Raw genomic sequence first — 22,903 nt, 5'->3', positions numbered from 1 at the left:
CGCGGCCTCGGGCTCCATCCTGATGCCTGCGCCTACAAAGCTAATCCTTCCCAGGCGGACGAGGCACCCCACCATTACGCAGTGCCTACTCCGCCTCCGTCTCCGAACACTAGGCAGAGACGGCGCTCGGGCTGTGCAAGAAGTTTGCAGAAGCTGTTGGGTCCGTAGGCAGCGCCGGAACCTTTGCGTTCTTCTACCGGGAGATGCAAGGCCCGAGCGCCCCACGATGGATCCAAGCGTGGGATCCGCCTCCCCTGCAAGCAGTCTGCTCTTAGACCCGGGATGAGAGCATGGGCATAAATTCGAGTCCTGGAAACTCGGCAGTCTGCAGCTTCCACAGTGGCAGAGTGAGAGAACAAGAGGGTCTTGGGGTGGGAATGGGAATATTAGACGACAACTAAGAATGGCAGAAATGGGAGGGATGTGTGGGTGAGAAGCTAGTACCCCCAATAATCAAGATGCCTTGGAGAAAGGACCCACAGACCTGTCAGTGCTGAAAAGGGCTCGAGAGACCTTGGGGATCAACTTCCTCATATTCCTGATAAGGAAGTAGTGCTGAATGTGAAGACACTTTCCCAAGGTCATTCAACTAGTTAGTATTTATAAAACATCAACTGTCATTTATTGAACGTCTACTATGAATATCACCTAATCTCAATGATCATTTCCCATTTTACTGTCCCATTTTACTGAAAAGGAAACCGAGGGTCACAGAGGTTCTGCGACCCGCAACAAGTTACACAGCAAGTGGCAGAGCTAGTGTGGTCTATCTGGAGTTCACCAGACCAGACCCAGGTCTATCTGGACTCCATCACACCAGTGTTTATCCAACGTGACAAATGAAAGCCTGGCATTATAAGAAGCTGTTTCTTGTTTAGAGAGGGTGACACTGTTACATCAGAAACACTGACAAAACAGAGAAATAAATGGGTGGGTCCTTTCTGTGGGATCCAAGGACCAGAAAGAGCTGGTGTCCTCTCCCTTCTCTTTATTCTCACTTTGCTTTCTGTTTGGGAACACTGAGACCCAGAAAGACCTGTATACTCACTTCTCCTGGCCTGAACAGAGAAGGAGACAGGGAAGGGGAAATGCCTGCTCCCTGCCTGGAGAGGCAGGGAATTCAGCCAGGTTAGGCTCAGGAAACTAGGGCAGCCTCCCAGCTGGGTCCATCCTAGCTTTCGAGTGTGACTAGTCATTTGGCTTGAAATCAATCTGCCAAATATCAGACACACCCATATTTAAATACATCATATAAAAAGAGTTCTAAAGTCCACTCCAAATAGGTTACAAGGCTTTTAGAATCACCCTTATTTCCCTTTCATTAGCGGATGGTAAATAACCAGCTGCTCTGACTTAGTGCATTTGCAAAGGCCCAACAGGGTCTGCCCCTTGACTCAATAAATTGGGGTCACATCCACAGTGTTGTGTAGCTCTCTGAATGACAGATGGTGAAACTTGTCTTTAAAAAAGATCACAGAACAATAACTTCATCAGTGCTTAAAAAACAGCTGACTTGGAGTTTCACTTTATGTTAAAGATACACAGTGGAGTAAAAAGCAATGGGGAATATATTGATTTGTAATCTTGAAGATCTGGTCAGATTCCAGCTTTGCTTCACACAAACTTACTGTAACCTTGAAAAATCACCAACCACCATCTTCCATCTTATCTCTAAACGGAGGCAGTTTAGTTACTCAACCTCTTCAACATATTTTGACTCTAAAATTCTATTATTAAGTGTTGGTGATTCTAAGAAATGTACAATCTAGGCCCCCTATTGGAACTTTCTTCAAAAAAAAATTGACCTCTATTAAAGCTAAAAGAATAAATTATTATTTATCTACAAATGTTTCTCTTCTTAATTAGAATCTTATTTGAAACATGAGCCACATTACATGTATATGAAACTAGAAATATTGGTGCAAACACATTGGCTAATTCATACTGAATCAAAGAAGTGGCTGATACATGAAAAGTCAGTTTTAAAAGAATCCCATTCCAATGTTTTGCAAATAATCATGCCAGTGGTAGCCTAGGTGAAAAACCTGGGCCATTAAGATAGGATCCCTTTCCTCTAATCCACACCATGTTCTGTCTTCTTGCAATGCCATCCTTACCTCACCTCCCAATCTCTCATCTCCTAAGCCTGTAGCCCGAAACTAGATCCTTAGCAGGCGACACATCTAAGCTGTCCTGTATATGGCCTTACACTGTATAAGTCAGTGCGTCCAAACACTACACCCACTGTTCTGGGTCAGGAGCTGTGCCTGCAGTGTGACCAGGCAGACACAGCTCCTGCTGTAAAAATAATTACCAAGTCCAAAGTGTAGAGTGCTGTAGATGGATAAGAAAGGGTGGCTTGACTGAGATTAGAGGGTCAGGAAGGATTAGAGGGTGAGGAAGTGACACTTGCACTGAATTCTGACAGACGTGAAGACATTAGACAGAGTAGGGGCAGAAACCTTTTAAGCCTGAGAAACTGCCTGCCTCAAAGCCCAAGGCAGGAAATTGCTGGGTATGTTTGGGGAACAGCAAGGAAGACAGTGTGGCTGGAAGTGAGAATGAGGAAGGGACTCAAGAGGAAGATGGGTTGAGGATTTCCCTCTGAGTGCAGTGGGATACTGCAGGATTGTAAGCAGAGCAATGATTGTATTTGCCTTAATAACACATTGTCCATTCATTCAGCAAGGCACTCTGCTTGGTGCTGAGGGCACAATGGTGAGCCCAGACAGATTACCACTTACCGTGGAGAAAGGGGGAGAGGAAGAAATGCAGGCCTTGGCAGGAGTCCAGGCAAGAGGGCATGGTGATGGTGCAGCAGCTGGGATGCACAAAGTGGATGGACTCAAAATACAGTTTGAGGTGAAACTGACATAACTTGGTGAGGGATTGGGTGTGTGTTATGGGGAGGAGGGGCCCATCAAGAAGGACTCCCAGTTTTCTCTCTAAACTGTTAAGAGTGAGTGAATACAAAATTTGGGTTCCTCCTTCTTTCCTACTGCTCCCTGCAACTTTATCCTCTGTATGCTGCTTTTTATTCAAGTACCTTCTCCAGAAGTCAAAGCATGATTTCATAGACTCTAAGATAACACAAGGAACAAAGATTAAAATACAATTAGGTTCAGGATCTGTTTAAATACTTTCCCCTATTTTTATGAGAGTACTTTCATACTTCAAACATTAAGATTATGGAAAAAATGTGTCCAGAAGCCACTTACTCATACTAGAATTATCTATGAGAGGTAGATTTTTAAAATGTAGACATTCTTTTTTATATCTCTAACTTAGACTAAGGAAGCTTCAGTTTAACTTTTCCTCTAACAAGGATAAATACAAATGAACTAGAATACACATCATCAATAAAAATGACAATTAAAAAAATACAAATGAACTAAAATCAAGAGCCAAACTATTCTTCTGGAAAATCTTCAAATACGTATTTTAAATGATCTAATATTATGGATATTAAAAATTCAAAATAAATAATAAATCCATGCTCCAAGAACAAAGAAGTTCTCTGACCTGACTCCTACTCAAATTTTTCCCTTTCTACATGTCACAGTGGATAGAGTAGTATTTTTCACTTATTAAAAACAAACCAAAAAAAGAACTAAATGTTACCTACATTTATTCAAGTTTCTACACTTTGTGTTGAGAATGTGATCAAATAAGCTTAATATAAAAGCTCTCCTACTGTGGTACATTTCCAGTGAGAATGATGATACGTGAATATATTCCAGTCAACAAAAGTGTTTGTTGCTTAATTATGTGTAAAGAATTTGAAAGCAAGATAAACTATCACAGTGACATTTCAGCTTCTTTTAGAGGTCATTCATTTACACCTGCTGTTTACAAAAGGCAAGGGGGATCTTTTTAGAGGTCATTCCTCCAAACCTGCTCTTTACAAAAGCAAGACATAGAGTTTTCTTTCAATTCTTAAGAAAGGCTTATTTTAGTTTGGAAACTGAGGGTGAAAATTTACCTTAATACTTCCAAATAAGGGTAGCAAAAATAGAGCAAATCTGCCCTAAATTTAAAATATCCTGTCAGAAGTTTGAAAAAGGGGCTTAAAGTTCATGTTGGTTAAGATTTTTCATCCAATGTGTAACTTTTGATTAAGCTTTAAATCAATAGTAGTAAAATACTAATACAAGTATTACTAATATGGTAGTTATTACATTTCTATAGGAGAAAGACTAGAACTTTTACTATTATTGCTTTATGTAAAAAGTTTGATTGCTAAAATTTCATACAGACCCCCAATTTTAGTCAAAAAGTTTCTGTTACATTAAGCAGATCATATGTAAAGAGAAATCCAGCTTAAGATTTTAAAAGGCTGATGCTAGGAAGCCCATTTGGTGGAAGCCACAGTGGACCAGCCAGCTGGGTACCCCAGTTCCAGCTCTGCCACTTAGTGTGTGACTTTGGGCAATGAACTTCATCTTTCGGGGGCCTCAATGATCTCATCTGTAAAATAGGCATATTACTTACCTCATAGGAATGTCACAAAAATTAAGTAAAATGAGATTGTATTTCAAGTAGGTTATAGGTGTGTCCCAGACACCGCTTCCCTCTTCATTCCAGATGCCAGTTGTTATGGGCTGAACTGTGTCCACCCCCTAAAAAATTCATGTTGCTGTCCTAACATCCAGTCTCTCAGAAAGGGGCCATTTGGACATAATGCCTTGAAAAAGGTGGTCATTAGGGTGAGCCCCAATCTAATCTGAGTGGTGTCCTTATAAAATTAGGACAAACACACAGAGGAAGACCATGTGAAGACACAGGGAGGAAAAGATGGCTAGGAGGCCTCAGAAGAAACCAGTCCCGCCTATACAAGATCTTGGGACTCTCAGCCTCCAGAGTTGTGAGAAAATAATTTTCTATTGTTTAAGCCGCCCAGTCTGTGGTGTCTGTTATGGCAGCCCTCCCCAGCAAACGAATATACCAGTCACGGCCAGAGGGGACTGGAGTCCTCTAACCCAGGGTGCTGAATAAATCCTTTTTGTGCGCCATGACGTGGTAAAGGTTTCAGAAGCGCTAAGATTTAGAACTCACGCACCTGGCTTTGCTCCTGGCCCATAGTAGAGACTCAGTATGTGGCAGATATTGTTATTACTCCAATTTATGAAAACCTTGATGTAAGCATCTATGAGACTCTCAGATTCCTCAGCATCATTTAACCGGCTGCTCACATTTACAACACAAGAACCAAATGCAGAAAAATACACAGAGGAGAGGAAGAGTTTTCGAGAAGCACAGGGGCGAGCACAAGAATAACTCATTCTGATGGCAGGAGCTCAAGTATTCCTGAGGCCAGCCCTCTACTGAGAGAAAACCAGAGAGTCACCTTCAAGAGGAACAAGGTCATTTCAGTAGTTTGAAAGCATAATATTCTAATTCCTAACAAGTTCAGTTTGTCTTTCCACACTTGTTAAAACCCTTTCTAAGACTGTTCTCAAGCTTAGTGCAAAGTGAGTTGTGAAACAATGAACCAGCAATTTCTCAGACAATAGAAACATTTTTACGTACATGACATTTCCTTTGGGTAGTCACTGAACTTTAAAATTCAGGATTTCATTAAAGGGACAACAGTGTGTATTTGGGACGCAGGAGAGAGGCTAGATTTATGAAGCTTTATTTTTCTCACTTCCCTTTGACAGCTGGTCAAATAACCCAGAACCTTCCCAGAAGAGATTTTCACAGCTGAGACCGGCTCTCACGCTAGAGGCAGGCAGGCCTGCGTCACAGGAGCCACTGGCCACAGAGGCTAACAAGCACTCACAATGCGGCTACTGTGACTGAGGACGTGGCCTTTACTTTTAATCCTAATGTAAATTTTAAACCTGATACTTGTTTCTGTTACTGGGAAAAAAATTATGTCTACAACTACTTGAATGTGTGAATCTAGGTTTTCAACTCTAAATTGTATGAACTCTAAATACAGATCAAGTATGTATCATGAACATTAGCTACAAACTGAGTGTGCAGTAAATGTAAAATACACACCAGATTTTGAAGACTTAGTATGAAAAAAATGTAAACTATCTTATTAGTACATTTTAATGTTGGATATTTACATGTTGAAATATTTGGCAAATGTTAGAATAAATAAGCTATCTTATTAAAATTCATCTCACCTTTCTGTTTTTAATGCAGCCACTAGAAAAATTTAAGTTACACATGTGACTCACATTATATTTCTCTTTGACAGTGCAGAGGTAGACGCCATAAAGCTAGTTAAACTTGACTTGTAAATAGTCATGTGACCTTATTTCCTGAATAATTATCTAGCTACCCAGAGTGAGTAGTTAAACATTCATTTGCTTTAATACTATGTATCTCCTGGAGAAAATGTGGGCCAGTAGGGGTTGAAAAGCTGGTAAAAACACTGCACTTTAAACAATAAGGTTAAATAGTTTAAATGACTAAATCAAGAACCTGAAATATTTAGGGCATAACAGTATTTGTAAAAATTATCTCCAGTCAGGTCTGATTTAACATACTTTGGTTGACAGATATAAGATAAATCATTTTGGAATTTTTTAATTATATACAATAAAATATAGTTTGGCAGATATGTTAGAAAAATGCTTTCATCTTTTCTCAAAACTGAATCATTCTCTATTACTTTAACCTCCAAAAAAACTTGCTTGATTCAGGTGGAAGTCAAAGATATCTAAAACAAAGAAGTGACTAATGTGAAGTCCTGTTAATTTTAGGGGAGATTATCCCTACTGTCCACCAGCATTATGTTAGTTTATATATACTAGTGCCCACTTTCTTTTCTCAAAAATCCTCTATCAGTTTACTTGAGAGAACGTGGTCAAAGTATTCAATAAAATAGCTGGAAAACTGAACCCAAATATAATTTAATCTTCTGATGGTTATTTAAAATCACACAATTACAGACACGCTGGCTACTAACTCTTGGAGGCTCAAAATGATTTTTAAGATGAGAATTTTCTGTTTTAAATGATGTGTCTATTTTGTGAGATTTAACCTTTGCAATAAAAATAGATTATAATAAGTTCCTATCCAGAAAGTTATTAGACACAATACACAGAACAACATTTTGAGAGACCAATTAGATTCCAGTATTATCCAGAGTATATTTAACACAAATTACACTGAATTTTATATTCCAGGATAATTAAGAAAGCTTTAACTTCATCATGAAGATCAAATATCAATGCTGACAAAAAGTCAGAATTTATTTGGGGTGAATATCGTGATCTAATTTTATACTTTAATTAGACTTTTAAATTTTCAACAACCTGCTTTTAAAACACATGTAAAGCTATGTATCTCAGAAAAGTTGAGTTCAGAATTTAAAAAACAATCCTATCCTTTTGGTTTTCTTGTTATGTGAATTTTGAGTTAAAACAGACATTTAGATTATAGACTATAGATTATAGATTATAGACATTTATATTATTAGCCCACTGCACCACACGAAGATTAAATATTGAGAAGTTACCATGTCTTAGGGGACTGGAAATTGTTAGAAGAACAGTCCCCCAAGTTGTAATCTGCCATATTTAGCCCTGACTTGTCTTGTAGTGGCAACTGTGTCACCTAAGAGAAATAAGGAGGGGGAACCAACCATTCTACCCAATTCAACACATGACTTCCTTTGTTCTAAAAAATAAAAAAGATAACTGGAAAGGTCAGCAAGACCATAACCTCTGGTTGTGAACATTTAATACTCACAGGAGAGTCTAATTCAGTGTCCCCAAAGAAAAGTTACCCAAGTCTGTAAGAGACATAGTACATGAAAATGCAAACCATTCGTCAACAGTGAAATGCCAGATCCAAATCAGCATTAGATGTAAGACATGACACACATCTTGTTTCCTGGATGGGAAGCATTATAGCTCCAGCTCAGCTCAGCTCAGCTCAGCTAAGGTCTGTAAGACCTGTAAGTGAGCGCTGCAAAAGGCCTGACTTCAGGCACACAATCCAGTCACCGCAGGCTTGCGGAGAGGAGACCAACGGAGCAGTCCAGTGCGTTTTCAGGTCAGCTCTGCTCCTGGCTAAGCGGTGTGGGCTGGGGCACGCGGTGGGCGGGTGGCGGCGGAGCAGGCGCCTGCGGCAGCTGCAGGTGCTGAGCCGGATCTGAAGCGCTCGCTAAATGGAGCTCCTCTGTTTGCTCCTGATGGGCGTGAAGATGTGCCAAAGTTTCCTTGGACAGTGTGATTACGTGCACGGGCTCGGTCTGTGAGGGTTCCATCTGGCTCTCAATCATATTGAGGCTCTGAAGGTGCTCTGTTTGCTCCTGCTGAGCTGAAAGAATTAAATTCTGCAGCTGCTCGGGCGGCTGCGTGAGCAGGGTGAGATTAGCAGCCTGGTCTGCGGTCATGCTCTGGGAACTCTCTGCAGTGACGATGCTGATTCCTTGGCTAGGACCAGGCATGAAATTGATGTTATGTACAGAATCTGTTACAAGAAGCTGAATCTCCTGCTCTCCGGAGGTAGAGAGTTGATAGGGCTGCAGCTGAAGAATATTCCTGACCTCCTCAGTATTATTATTGCCGGAAACGCTGCTGGCATCGGACGCCTGCTTCTCTTTGCTATGGATTTTCAAGTGAGCCTTCAAGTTGTCTAAGCGAGCAAACTGTAAGTTACACTCAGGGCAGGAGAAAGGCTTTTTGCCCGTGTGTAGAATGCAGTGTCTCCTCTTGGCACTCGAGTCAGAGAAGGATTTGCCACATACAGCACAGGAATATGGCTTTTCTCCTCTACAAGAAAATATACGTTTTATTTTTAAAACATCAATTTATTACTTCCTGATTAGTTAGGGAGAAGCAGTCAAGAAGAAAGGAAAGTTAGCTTAACCGGGAGATGTAAGTCATGGGTTCTCCTACTAACGTAAGGGTTTGGAGCAAGTCACACCTTCCATGGGCTTCATTTTCTAACCTTAAAGAAAAAAAGGGGGAGTGGGTATTTGAGGACAGGTGGTGCATGGGGCTGTGGGGCTGGGTTAGATGTGATAAAATTTTATGATTCCATTGTGCGTATTTCAGATAAGAAGGTAAATGTTAATACATTACGCATAAAATTCTTTTTTGGTTTTAGTTCTCACAGCCAATTTTTAGACTCTAGAAGTCAAATAAATACATGTTTGATTTCAATATTACAAATTTAAGTAGCCCCTAATTGTGTTAGATGAACAAGTCAAATCTGGAAATAAGTTGTGTTAACAAAAAAATTTATTCAGAAAATATTAAATTTAATATTTAGTTTTGATGAGACTTAAGCTTTGGAGTAGCCCCCCAACCCAAAATTAAAATTCAAGAAATGACATCAATAATGCAGACTTTTGCTGTTCAGAATCAGTTTTCCTGATTTTGCCTAAGTGAGAAATTTCTTTATTGAAAAGATAAAACAAATTAATAAACTACTCAGGAAATTTCTACCAGAGTAGTAATTTGGGGGAAAGGACTATAAAGGTAATATATGTCACCCTACTGAATATTAGGAGTGAACGAGGACTCCATGTGAGAAAACTGTGCAAAACTTTACCGATGGATTCTGATGTGGGTCTGAAGAGAACTCTTTGCTGTGAACGATTTGCCGCAGATTTCACAAGTAAATGGCTTCTCACCTAAAAAAGGGGAAAGCGTTCAGAGATATACATCCAAAATAAAACAAAAAGAAAAAGTCACCCCATGGTATCACAATACAAAAAAGAATGAAGGCAGTACCACTTGAATTCTCAGTAGGCATGAGTGAGTGAATCAATGGAGCACTTAGCAAGTGCCTACCGCGTACCTGAGCACCGTGTGCTAAGTGCCCCGAGGACTCAGAGAAGTATAAAGTACAGTCCTTTCCCTCAAACACTTAAAAACTGAAACAAGGAGGTGGCAATTAAATGGACAGAAACCACATCTGCTTCTGTGTGGACCTCCCTTAGGTAACTTACACTCTCATATTCCTGCGTGACCTTCCAAGGACACCCGGGATGGTGCACAATTAGGGATGACTCCCATTTCCATCTCCTTTCCCAGAACCTGACGACTTCTTGCCACCTCCACAGTCACCCCTGGCCCAGGCTGCCACCACTTCCCGGCAGCAGCCCTACTCCTGCTTCTGTCGTCCACCATGAATGTGGCAACCAGAGTGATTCTATACACAGTCAGATCCTATCACGTTCTGCTGCAAATGCTCCAACAGCCCCCCATCCTGTCTGTGGAGATAAAAGCCAAAGCCCTGGGCCTACAAGGAATCAGAGAGCTGCCAGGTCTGTCTGCCCAAGGCCATTCCTCACCCCAAGCCTGCCTAACCTCATCGGGCACTCTCCCCTGCTCACCAACTCAGCTTCCAGAGAGTCCCTGAACACCACATCCCAAGCAAGCCCCGCCCCGGGCCCTTGCACTTACCATCCCCGCTCCCCGGCATGTCTCCCCCAGGAGTTTCCCAGAGAGGTTCACTCTCCACACTGCCTTCCAGTCTCTGCTCAAGTGTCACTTTATCAGTGAGGCTTCATCACCAGAGAGTACTGACCCAGTGTGTCTTGGCTGGCTTCCCTGAGTTAGTTTTCCCACAAGGCCATCCCCGGCTTATACACTCTACGTATTACTTACGTGTCTATCCCGTTCTTGACTTTTTTTTTTTTAATATTTTCTTTTTTAAAAATATATTTTTGTTGTTATTTATTTGCTTTTGTTTTGGGGGAGGTAATTAGGTTTATTTATTTATTTTTTTGATGGAGGTACTGGGGACTGAACCCAGGACCTTGTACATGCTAAGCATGTGCTCTACCACTGAGCTATGCCCTCCCCTGCTTGTGTCTCCCGTTCTTATGTAGGATGATTTGTGGGCTTGTCCACTCCGAGGACCCCAGTGTCTAGAACTGGGCCTGGTAAATGTTCCAGAAATCCTTGTTGAATAAACAAATTTCAGAGTGGGAATTAAGGCCCACACACGATGTCATGACTGCTCCAGACCCACTAGGAATAATAAGGCTTCTACAGCATTTATTCAGCATTAGTTTGTATACTGCACATACAATGACAGACTGCCATGCCCTCCAGAAACACAATTATTGATCCTAACGAAGGCAAGGGGACTATGAATTAAAAAAAGAAAGAAAAAGAAAAGCAAAATCCCACTTAAGTAGGTAACAGCAAGGGATGAGTGAAGTGGAGGATGGTCAGGTAATTTCCCTTTCACAGCATCTACTAGAAAATTTAGGCTAGTTATTTCCCCAAGTTCAATCTAGGCACAGAACGCTTATGACAACTTGGGTCAATCTGCATCTTTGCAGCAATGACCCTAACCCACTCCAAAGGTTAAAAGCAGGCCACTGCCACTGTCTTTCCAAAAAATCACACAATCATCTCAATAGATGCAGAAAAAGCATTTGATAAAATTCAACCCTCACTTAAGGTAAAGTGGGTTCAGAGGGAATATATCTCAACATAATAAAAGCCATTTATGACAAACCCACAGCAGCACAACACTGAAAGCCTTCCTGCTAAAATCTGAAACAAGGCAAGGATGCCCACTCTCATCACTTCTGTTCAACACAGTACCGGAAGTCCTCGCCACAGCAATCAGACAGAAAGAAATAAAAGGGATCCAAACTGGAAGAGAAGAGGTAAAACTGTCACTATATGCGGATGCATACTATATATAGAAAACTCTAAAGACCCCACACAAAAGGGATTAGAATAAACAAATTCAGAAAGGTGGCAGGATACAAGATTAACATACAGAAGTCTGTTGCATTTCTTTGCATCAATAATGAAATATCAGAAAGGGGAAGTTAAAAAAAATCCCTTTTAAAATTGCATCAAAAAAATAAAATACTTATGAATGAACTTGACGAAGGAGGTGAAAGACTTATACATGGAGCACTATAAAACATTGATAAAGGAATCTGAAAATGATTCAAAGAAATGGAAAGATATCTCATGCTCTTGGGTTGGAAAAATTAATAGTTAAAATAACCATACCACCTAGAGGAATCTGCAGATTTAATATGATCCCTATCAAATTACCCAGGACATTTTTCACAGAACTAGAACAAATAATCCTAAAATTTATATGGAACCATAAAAGACCCAGAACTGCCAAACCAATACTGAAGAAAAAGAATGAGGCTGGAGGCATAACCCTCCCAGACTTCAGACAACTCTGCAGAGCTACATTAATCACAACAGCATTGTACTGGCACAAAAACAAGACACATGGATCAATGGAACAGAACAGAGAGCCCAGAAGTAAATCCACATACTTCTTTTCTCCCTAGGCTAAGAATCTCTTAAGTACTTCTCTTCCTACCACTCTCCTGACCCAAAGGCCTTCATCTTTCTTCCCCAAAGAGCCTGTTAACTGGCTTATTGTCAGAACCTTCCCTCTCTGACCATCCTCTTGGGGCTGCTTGAGTAGTCCTTTTCCATACAGGAAGCAAAATACGCCTCCTTTCTGCCGAGAGATCTCCCCTTGCCTTCACCGCAGGTCCGCCCCCTGGTCAGCAATCCCACTTTAGCTGTTCATCAGGGAACTCCTCACCACAGGCCCGCCGGGCCTCTCACATTCTCAACCCCACGCATCCTGTTCCCCTCTGGGAACGCCTCTTCCCACTTCCTCTGTCAATCCAGCGCTTACTCTGGCTTCAAGATCCAGGTCTTTCCTCTGGGATGCTTCCCCAGCTCTTCCCAGGGAAAGTTAATCACCTCTGTGTTCACATCTCTACTGGGGCTTTTATCACGCTCCACTGAGGTCCTCACTAGAGCACATGTAGACTCTGGAAGGGACTATTGCAGGAGGGGCCCCTGATGTCACAAAGATGGGGACCAGCAATGTTAATGGATGGTCTTGACACAGGGCTAAGGAGATTTAGGAAGCTTCAAATCCAACCCAACAAAACGAGGCTGTGAATGAAAGCTGTGACTCAGTTACCTGTATCACAGGCAGGGCACCTGCCTGGGAGTGGGAGCCAATAGGGGAGGATTGGTGTTTACCTAACATCATATGCAAGAGACAGGGACACTGGAGGGCTGCGACTATACTGTATGAACTGGGGTCAGAGGCCACTCACCAGGCTTCTTCTGGGCTAATTCCCTGAACTTGTCCCCAGCTCGTCAAGCAATCTTTTGATCACTAACTTATTTTCAGGTACACTGATGTCAGGAAGGCAGTACTGCAGACAACAGAAAGGTGTAGTCCCTCTGTTAAGTGTAAACATTTGCTGCTTTCTCAGTCCTATGCTTGGCATGGCTTGGCTCAGTGCCTGACAGCCTGACCAGCTCCACATACGGGGACAAGAGCTGAGCTGCAGTGACCTCACGACACTGCCTGTCATCTTGCCTCCATGTCAAAATGCATCTGTCCACCCAACTGAAGATGACCTCTTAGGGAAGAAAGCATCTCTTACTTATCTCTGACTTCTTGTGCTTGGCAAAGGACATCTAACCCAGAGAGAGTTTGCACTTAAAGAGCTAAGAGATGACAGTGTTGGTTTTCCAGTAGGTGTGGCCCTGCTGTCACAACAGGTGCTCTTGCTTGGCCTTCTCAGCACCACCTGCCTGCCGGGCCTGTTCGCACCTCCGTCTGTGCCTCTCCCAAACCTCCCCGAGGGAGCAGGGAAGTGGCACGCCAACACCAACTCTTCTCAACCCCGACATCATACACGCTCTCGGTGCTAAGGACAGATGAGTCACAGTCCCGGCCTCAGAGAGCCTAATACTTTGACGGGTTTCATTTCTTATTTCTAAGGATACAAACCACTTTACAGAGCCCTTGTCATCTCCTTTTTCACCCATCACATCACCACTTCCCTCTCCTGCTCCCGAGAGTAGAGGGTGGAGCAGTTTGCAGGGATTACAGAGAGAGGACTTGTTCTGCTTTTCACCCCTACTTCAAGGCCCGCTTCTCCTCAGAAAGACCAGAAGCCTCACTGACACCTTATGCTCAGAAGACAAGATGAAGATGCGATGTCTCAGCTCTGGCACTGTCCAGAGGAACTGAGGCCCCTGGGCTCCCCCTGCAGACTCTTCACAGCCCCACATGCCATTCAAAGGCCTACATGTAAGCATGTACATCCGTTATCTCTGCTTGCAGGTCTCCTCTGAACCCGGACTCAAATGTCCAGCTGCCTCCTCCACACATGTACATGGATGTCAGAGAGACATCTCAGACCCCACATGTCTAAAATCTAACTCTTGATTTACTCCTCCGTCTGCCCCAGTTTCTCATCCTTCCAGCTGCTTCTGCCTTCCCTTCCTCTTAGCCCTCCACATCTAACCATGAGCAAATCATGTCAGCCCTTCCTTCAGATCACATCCGGAACTGGACCACTCAGCACCGCTTCCATTGCTACCACCCTGTGCAGAGCCCTGATTACCGCACCGGCCTCCCAGGGGGTCTCTGCACCCTCCCGAGGGCACCTGCACCCCTGCCTCACCCCACCCGACCCCACGTGGAGCTGGAGCAATCTCATTAAAACTCTACATTACATCACATCAGTCCTCTCCTTAGTCATCTCACTCAGAATAAAACCCAAAGTCTTTTTTTGCGGCCTCTAAAGTTCTTAGGCCTAAGTGCGCACTAGAGAAACCTGGAGAGCTTCTAAAAACGCCACTTCTGAGCCTCATTCCAAGTCACTTCAGTTAGAGTCTCTGGGGGCAGGACCAGGCTTTTTCCATTTTAAAGCTTCTCAGGTAACTGAAGCACACGCTGGACTGGGAACCCCTGCATGACAGGGACTCCAGCAGCCTCTGACGTCCACCTGCACCCCACCCTCCCACTCCCACTGCCCCAGCACTTCCACGCCCACCAGAAACCCTCCTGCCTCAGGCCTCTGCACCTCCCGTTCCCTCTGCCCACAATGCTCTTCTCCCGGGTAGACACAGCCCTCGCTCAGTCCCCACAGCAGTCACATCTCCGTCCACGATGTCACCTCCCCTGCCCGCCCCAGCCCCATCCCCTTGCCCTGCATTCAGTTCTTCATAGCACTTACCCCCACCTAACACGTCACACAGTCACTTGTCCTCTGTCCCCCCGTTTGAACGTCAACCCCTCAAGAGCTGTCCATCTCATGCACTGTGCTATCCTCAAGACCATGAAGACTGCCTGGTACCCAGTAACTGTTCAGCTAATATGTGTTCAGAAGATGAATTAAATTTCACAGATCCTATTAATGATGTCTGTGGAAAGAATGTCTAGAGATCCATTTTTATAAAACTCAGACCCAGTGAGATATTTAAGAAAGTAAATGACCTTAAGAAGAAAAACTTGTGTTAAAAAAAAATGTCCAAGGCAACATAAAGCAATCTGATATATAATTTTGGTGGACAATTTACCAGAATCATTAAATTATCAACTTACAATAGGAAGTTTTTCTTAGAAAAATCTAACAGGTTTCTTCCTAAGAAGTGCTTCTTACCCAAAGTTCTAAAAGGCCTACATTTTTACTTTTCTGATCTTAAGTGAAAGAATTTGACCGGCTCTAATTGATCCTGCCTCCTTTTCCTCCTGGAAGCTGATTTTTCTGGAGGTGACGATGCTAATGCTGTAAGTACTGGTTCTAGGAGAGAAAGTGGAAAAATCCTCAGTGCCTGTGCTACCTTTGTGTCTGCTTCACTTTGCTTCCTTTTCTAAAAAACATTATTTTGATAATCTTTTGATGAAGTAAATTAAGACTGAAACACAGAACCTGATTCAGACTTGTTCTATTTCGTGGTATTAAGTGAAGTTTCATAAATGAACAGTGCTCAGTAAGAACTCTTGGTTTTGCTAACCTACAGAGATGAGATTTCCCCATAGCACAGTGTATTCTGCCTGGGCTTTTTAAATGATCTACTTATAAAATCCCCACTCAATTTACAATAAACACAGCCTGAGGAGGGGACTCCGAATACTTCATAACTCATTCTCCCAAAAACAGGAAGAAAGGGCAAGATGGAGTTTTACCCGTGTGTGTTCGTAGGTGTTTCTTTAGCTGAGACACATCCATGAATTTGCGGCGGCAGTGGTTGCATTCCGGTAATGAGTGGCCTTGTCGCAACAATAAAAAAAGTGTCAGTGCATATATGCTGTCCCTGCATTTCTTCAGTGATTTGTGTTAAAGCACTTCCCTGAAAAATAATCACTTTAAATATGGTACTTTAATAAAACAACAATTTTTAAATTAAATCTGGTTAACAATGAGTATTTTCCTATGCATCTCAACTCACTGCTTCCCAAAAAGAGGTGGGACCCTTCCAATCTCCCTAAATATAATCTCCTTTTCCCCTTGAAGCACTGGTGTGACTGTGGCTAACTGATCTTAAGTGATGCTCCCAATCCCCTTTTCATTTCTTCTCAGTTGGCAGAAAAGAAAAGAGGCCCATGGGTGGAACCAGCTGGAGAAAGCTCGGACTGGCACTTATGGGGAGGAGACACCATTGTTCAGGCACCACTAACAACCAATTAGCAGGAGCCCCCTAGTCAAGCGGCACCTTGAACGATACCAATTTTGCAGGGCTTCTGTGTATGGCACCAAAATGATAATATAGAAATTTAATATAAATCAGAGTAGTAGAGAATAATACAAGGACACCCAATTTATATTGCTTTTTAAAGAATTATTTCCCTAAAAACTCATTTATCTTCTGCAACATGAATCTGACATTTCAGAAACAATTTGTAATTGCTCCCCACCTCAATCCCAATTTTCCCTCACTTTATTGTACCTGTATGAACTCGGTAATGGCTCTTTAGTTGTCTTTTCTGGCTGAAATATTTTCCACACTGATCACAAGTAAAAGACTTCTGTCCTGCCAAATAAAAAACAAAACACGCAAAAGACTATAAAGAACTAGAAAGCTCACTAATAAGGTAAATACCATAGTGGGCCCAGGTCCCCATTTTCTATAAATAACACAAGTTGACTTGTCTACAAACCCAAATGTCACTGTAACATAAATATGCAAAGACATGAAAGGCAGTAAGGAGTGATGGAGACTGGGACAGACTGGGAGAATTCAAATTTGCCCCAAAGGCATCCAAAGTAAAATAATTCTAAACTCTGGTGGTTAAAACATGCCTGCTTGTTGAACTCCCAGCAGCCAGTTTATAAGCCCTAGTTTAAGGCTCACTGCTGTGCAGAAGTCTACACTGTGACAGATGCATAATTCTGTCTTTCAATGACACTGCTTGGAGAATGATACCGGGGAGGAAAGACCACTCAGATGGCAGTAATGCCCACCCCGGGAACTGGAACCTGGTGGCAGCGGGCCCTCTGGTACAAGCCTGGCTACCTGAGTGCAGGCTCATGTGCTCCAGCAGCGAGTGCTTGGTGGTGAGAGCCTTGCTGCACACGGTGCAGGTGTACGGCCGCTCGCCTGTGTGCATCCGCGTATGGACTTGCAGGGAATGCTTCTGGGCAAAGCCTTTTCCACACTCATTACATTTGAAAGGTCGCTCCCCTGGAACAAGAGCCCCAGAAACATGGCATAAGCAAGAATCTGCACATCTTTCTGTCCTCTCTCCAATTAAAATGACAATGAATGGGAGAGACATCAGCAATAAAATTTTGCAAGCTCAAACAGATGAATCTGATGCCAGCAGTGAGGAGTGCTAAGAGAAGTAAGACCTAATTTTAAGACAGAGCCTCTGCAAGGTTCAGGAATTGGTGGCGCCCGTTATCTCTGAAAGTAGGGGGTAAGGAAGGATAAATGAGTGTTCCAAAAGTAGCTGGCAACTCCCCTGCCCCGATCCAGTCTCCTACTTCACGCAACCAGGAGACCACCTCTCTCCCTAACAGAAGATAGAGACTGTTCTCTGAAGAGGGTAAATCAAACAAAGGGTCTCTGGACTAGGGGACTCCGGGTTAGAGGCCTCCCAGATCGGTGGAGCAGGACCACCATAGGGAGAACAAGTCAAAGTTTCCATCTGGGACAATGAGACCGCTCCCCAACCCAGCCTTTGGTCCCTTCTTGTGCCAGACCCTGGCAGCCAGGCCTAGAGCCTCCAGGTGGGAGGTGAAGTGCCTTCTCCTGGAATGCGATGGGCCCGAGGAAAGAGAGCTGAAGGAGCCAGGGATCAGCGAGGATGCCCACAGGCCCTCTCCACACCCACAGAGTTGCCCGCAGCTTTTAGCAAACCATTCTTGCATATAATTAAATACAATTAAAACACACACACACAAATCATCAGTCAAGGAAGGCCTTTAGTAGTTGAAATAGATACAGAAACAGACAAGAGAAGAAGCAACTTGCAGAAAACAGAGACTGCCCAGAGTGAAGAAAACATTAAAAGCTAAGAAATAAGCAAATGCTGTTTTTAGCAGGCTCACAGACGTTACAATATTACATTGTGAAACAAAGAGGATTCTAACTTAAAAAAAAAAAAAAAGGAACTCAGAGAAAAGACCTCCTACCAGTAAAAAAGTAAGAGTAGAAATAGAAAAATAAAAGTTAAAATATAAAGAAATCCCCAGAAAGTAGAGCAAAAAGTGATGGAAAATAGGAGAGAAAAGGTAAAAATGTTAGGGGATGGGTCCAGGAGGTTCAACATCCAAACACCAAGAGTTCCAGAGAAAGAGTAGAGAAAACATCTATGAAATAATTCAAGAAATTTTTCTGGAAGTAAAGGATACGAGTTTCCAGACTGTATGGATCTACTGGTATCCACCCAAACGGAAGAAGAGAGACCCACACTAAAGTGATTTAATGCAAAACTGCAGAATACAGGGGGCAAAAGGGAAGATCCTACATGCTGTCTTCCTTAACAAATCCTATAGAACTATTTAACTCTTTAAATGATCCTCCATTACGTTCAACAAATAAGTGTCTACTTAGTTCAAAGAACTAGAATTCAGGGTTCTCAACCTATCTGTCCTTAAAAAGCACCAAAGCTCCAGATAATGAAGTCAGAAGCTCTGGGGCTGGGACCAGGCACGGGTAGTTTTTCAAATTCCCTAGGAGTCTGTAACGTGCAGCCAGGTTGAGAACCACAGTGCTGGACGCTCCTGGGTCACAGGATGGCTGTGGATGAAGGAAGACTTAAGTATCAGTCCCCGTACTTCAGCTTACAATCAGGTTGAGGGGTATATAACAGGGATATAAATACGCCCGACCCACAGCTGCACGAGTTAGGTGTATAATAGAGGCTCACAGGAGGAAGGGGTTTCTGGCTAGGGCTGCACTGTCCAATGTGGTGGCCACTGAAATTAATTAAAACAAAATATTCAGTTTCTCAGTCATACTCACCACATGTCAAGCACTCAACACACACATGTGGCTAGTGGCCACCATAATGGACAGCACAGATATAGAACAGTTCCATCCTCACACAGGGATCCATTGGCCAGCACCGGGCTAGAGGTACCAAAGAGGTAAGGACATTTACAGCTAGATGACTGAGTGAGAAAGCTGTCCAGACAGACCTGGGCAAAAACATAGTTATGGTTGGGAGGGAGGGTATAGCTCAGAGGTGGAGCACATGCTTAGCATGCATGAGGTCCTGGGTTCAATCTCCAGTACCGCCATTATAAAAATAAATAAATAAAAGGAAAAAAAATGTTTAAAACCCCACAGCTACGGTCAAGATGAGGAATCTTCAAGAATCATAAAGCAGATTAAATGTGGCTAGAGTTTGCTTGCTTCCTGGACATTCAAGCCTTGAACCACAACTTCAAATAAGAAGAGAGGTCCTGGAATCAGGTCTCTTGGGTTCAAATTCCAGCTCTGTCACTACATCGATGCCCTGGGCAAGTTACTTTAAGCTTTCTAGGACTTAAGTCTCTTCCATCTGTACAACCAGGATAATATTACCTATCTCACAGGACTGCTGTGAGACTTCACTGCAGTAACATGTACACTTTGTGACAATGCCCATCACATAGATGGCGCACAATAAACGAAAGCTATTATTATGGTTACTTCTCCAAATCACATTCCAATAAGCTGTGAAAGTGTAATTACCTGTGTGGCTCCTCTGGTGGATTGCTAAAAAGTGATTGTACTTAAACACTTTGCCACAGTCTTTACAACGGGCCTCAGGGCCACCGGGGCGCTTCCTCCTTCCACAGACCCTCTTGGCTGAACCCTGGTCATCTTCATCCCCAACAAGTTTGTAATCTTTAAGTTTGACAGATCTCCGAATCCTCCGCTTGCTGCACCGGCTCTGGCTGTCCTGCCCGTCAAGGGTCTGGGGATCACAGTTCTCATCTTTTTCAGCCGGCACTCCCTCCCCTCTACCTGGCTCACAAACAGGCTCAGACTCTTCCAATTCTTTTGCTGGAACCTGCTCATTCAGTACACCACTGTCTCCTTCTTTAACCACAAAGTTTTGTCTATTCTGAACTGAGTTGTTCACTCTGAGCTGTGTTTCCTCTTCTGCAGTCAGTTCTGATTTCCCCTCCTGTAAACCGTTGACTTTCCTGGGTCTTCCCCGTTTCCGCTTTGGAGGATCATTTTTCTTATTAGAAATAACAACCACTGGAGCACCAGCGGCGTTCAGAGTCGTTGGCTTTGGGGAGCTGTGATTATTCTGAAAGTCTGTATAAGCCTTTACCAGGTCATAGACTTTTAAGAACTGGGCAGTGGCCAGGATTTGTTCTGTACTTTTCTCACTGGCCTGGAGACAACCTGTGTAGATAAATTCCAGCAGGATGCCAAATGTGTCAGCAACCATGCCTTCCAGCATGTAAATGGACTGGCCGATCTCCCCCTCTTCAGCAAACATCATTGAGAAGTATTCACTACTGGCAGCAAGCAAAGCTTTATGGGCCCGGAAATGCACATTCTCCACGATTAAAGTAATGTCACACAGAAAGCCTTTCTTCCTCTGATTCTCAAAACTGGCCAGGACAGTGTCACTGTGGGTGTCTGAGTGTACAACAAGCTGCCCAGGAGGCTCTGATGATGTCTCTGCCATTTTCTTTAGAAGCCCAAGAAGGATTAATCCTGAAATAAGAAAATATTATTTTAAAAAAAGGAGGCATTATCTAACAATCCCACTCCAAAAGCACCTACTCTTCACTTCACTTTAACTAAATTTTACCATTTACCACTCTTAAAAGACTATTTAAAAACTTAGCTTTAGGTTCTCATACTTATTGTACCATCACCCAGCCGGGTGAATTTCCGACATCCACGGTACCGCTCAGGGTTCATTTTCTCCTCTGTAAAATAAAGAAATTGGGCTCAACCACCCCTTAAGTCTCTCCCTGCACTAACTTCCCATAGTTGCATAAACATCAGAATGAAAACTACAGTGTCTGGATTTTACATGTTATTAGCCATTTTGTCTGTGAAACAAAAATGGAAAGGGCGAAGACAACGTCCACGTGCGAAGTGAATTTTGGGGTAGCTGCAATTAAGTAATAGTACTGTAAGGCGTATTCGGCCTCGCTCTGGAAGGGCGGCGTGGATCGCTCAGGCTGGCGCCAGACGACACGCGGCGCGCAGCTGCGGGCGGGCGGGCCATTCCCCGGAGCCCGCGGTCCGCCAAGCTGGAAGCGGGGAGCGAGGCGACGGGGGGCCCCTACCTCCGAGCCCAGGGCCCCTCGGGCCGGACCCGGGAGCGGCTGCTGGGGAGGCGTCAACACGGCTGCGCGCCCCGCGCCCCCGGACGGTGGGCCGACGGCGGACGTACCTCTCGGGACGCCGGGAGAGGTCCGAAACTGGGCCGCTCACCCGCGGCCTGGCGGGCGCACCCGGGCCGGGCCTGCCCAGGCCCCCAGCTCCGCGGGGCCAACAGCCGGCGTTCCTGCGCCGCCCGCTTCTGCCCCTGCGCCGCCGCCGTCGCCGCAGCCAACCCGGAAGCGCCGGCGCCGGGAGCCGCCTGCGCGGACGAGGGACCACGTGGCCCGCAGAAGCGCCCCCGGGCGGGGCGGGGCGGGGCGGGGCCTGAGGTCCCGGGAGGAGCCGCGTGGAGAGCCCTAGCGGGTCTCAGTGTTTGCGAGGAGTGGGCCGTAATGGCGTTGTCACTCTGGAAGTATGGAAGTTTTATATCCTTTTAGCTGCCCACCGACACCCTAATTTTGTCTCTTCCCCTTCCCAGACGCTGAAGCTGGCTTTCAGGTCTCGAATGTGTGACGAATGCTGAGTTAAAGCGCCTTTACATTCATCGTCATCGTCGTCATCCTCCTCCTCATCCAATGCTTTAGTCCAAGGGAGTGAAGAGAGCCCTCTAGTCGGATAGATGTGGTTACTGAGTGACCTTAGTTACCCTGTCAACCTTGTTCACCTTAGTCGTGATATGCAGATGTTAACACCAGTGCCAACACTGGGTGACTGTGGAGTAAACAAGATTAAGTATGTAATGGACGTAATGGTTTAATTCATGTCTACTATGATTAAAATGATCATTATTATCATTATTCAGACTTTAAATATCTTTCTTCAATAGACTGCTAAGGGTTTCTAACTAGCCTTCATTGCAGTGTTGTTCCCTCCAGTACGCAGGAGTAAAGGAGACCTCTCCAAGTGCAAATCATATCCAGAGACTGGAGTCACTCCCTCGCTTAGATTCTTTGTGAATCCCATGTATCATCTTGATAAAGACCAAGTTTCTGGATGTAGTCTACAAGCCCCACCTAAATCCAGTCCCCTCCTACTTCTCTATTTCAGCACTTTCTCTCAATCTACGCTTCACTAATACCTAATTGTTTACAATACCCCCTACCCCTTTCCAGAGTCTAATCTCCCAAGATTTTGAAACTGGAGGTATAATTACATCCTGGCTCTTGAAAATTTTTACTAGTTTTTATTAAAATCATCTCCTTCTTTGAGGTTTCCCTCTTTGTCCTGAATTGCCTCTAAACCCGAGGATTTGTGGGGTCCAAGTAGAATGGGGTCTCTGCCTGACCTCTACACACTAGCAGAAGAGAAGTAAGTCCAAGGACTTGACTACCTTGTTTTGTCTCACTGCCACAACAATTGCAGAAAAACACTGGTCCTCCACAAAT

At 43.8% G+C, this 22,903-nt stretch overlaps 1 protein-coding gene across 11 annotated transcripts; it reads right to left on the bottom strand.

Annotated features, from left to right (window-relative positions):
• Positions 1 to 6,853: 6,853 nt before the first annotated feature.
• Positions 6,854 to 21,737, bottom strand: ZBTB24 (zinc finger and BTB domain containing 24). Of its 11 annotated transcripts, none has more exons than XM_031456148.2 (7): positions 21,482 to 21,737; positions 19,914 to 20,897; positions 17,247 to 17,414; positions 16,680 to 16,763; positions 15,919 to 16,002; positions 9,523 to 9,604; positions 6,854 to 8,738 (listed from the first exon to the last, which is right to left on the bottom strand). In XM_031456148.2, exons 2-7 carry the CDS (start codon positions 20,866 to 20,868, stop codon positions 8,018 to 8,020), a joined length of 2,094 nt encoding a protein of 697 aa, XP_031312008.2. In that variant the 5' UTR covers positions 20,869 to 20,897; positions 21,482 to 21,737; the 3' UTR covers positions 6,854 to 8,017. The 11 variants fall into 11 exon arrangements, 8 of the variants coding, with proteins under 8 accessions (XP_031312008.2, XP_031312007.2, XP_064342860.1 ...); XM_031456147.2 differs by having other exon boundaries at positions 21,589 to 21,737; XM_064486790.1 differs by lacking the exon at positions 15,919 to 16,002 and having other exon boundaries at positions 21,589 to 21,737.
• Positions 21,738 to 22,903: the final 1,166 nt, after the last annotated feature.

The sequence above is a fragment of the Camelus dromedarius genome, chromosome 6 (assembly GCF_036321535.1).
Source record: "Camelus dromedarius isolate mCamDro1 chromosome 6, mCamDro1.pat, whole genome shotgun sequence".
Lineage (NCBI taxonomy): Eukaryota > Metazoa > Chordata > Mammalia > Artiodactyla > Camelidae > Camelus > Camelus dromedarius.
The sequence above is the reverse complement of the archived record's forward strand: the minus strand, read 5'-3'. Positions and strand labels throughout refer to the sequence as shown.

Excerpts from the sequence above, each read along its gene's own strand:
- ZBTB24 (XM_031456148.2), bottom strand. The coding sequence starts at position 20,868 with ATGGCAGAGACATCATCAGAGCCTCCTGGGCAGCTTGTTGTACACTCA. Across the intron at positions 16,764-17,246 it reads GCACATGAGCCTGCACTCAG|GACAGAAGTCTTTTACTTGT; the intron begins GTAGCCAGGCTT and ends TTTATTTGGCAG. Across the intron at positions 16,003-16,679 it reads CCATTACCGAGTTCATACAG|GCCACTCATTACCGGAATGC; the intron begins GTACAATAAAGT and ends TGTTGCGACAAG.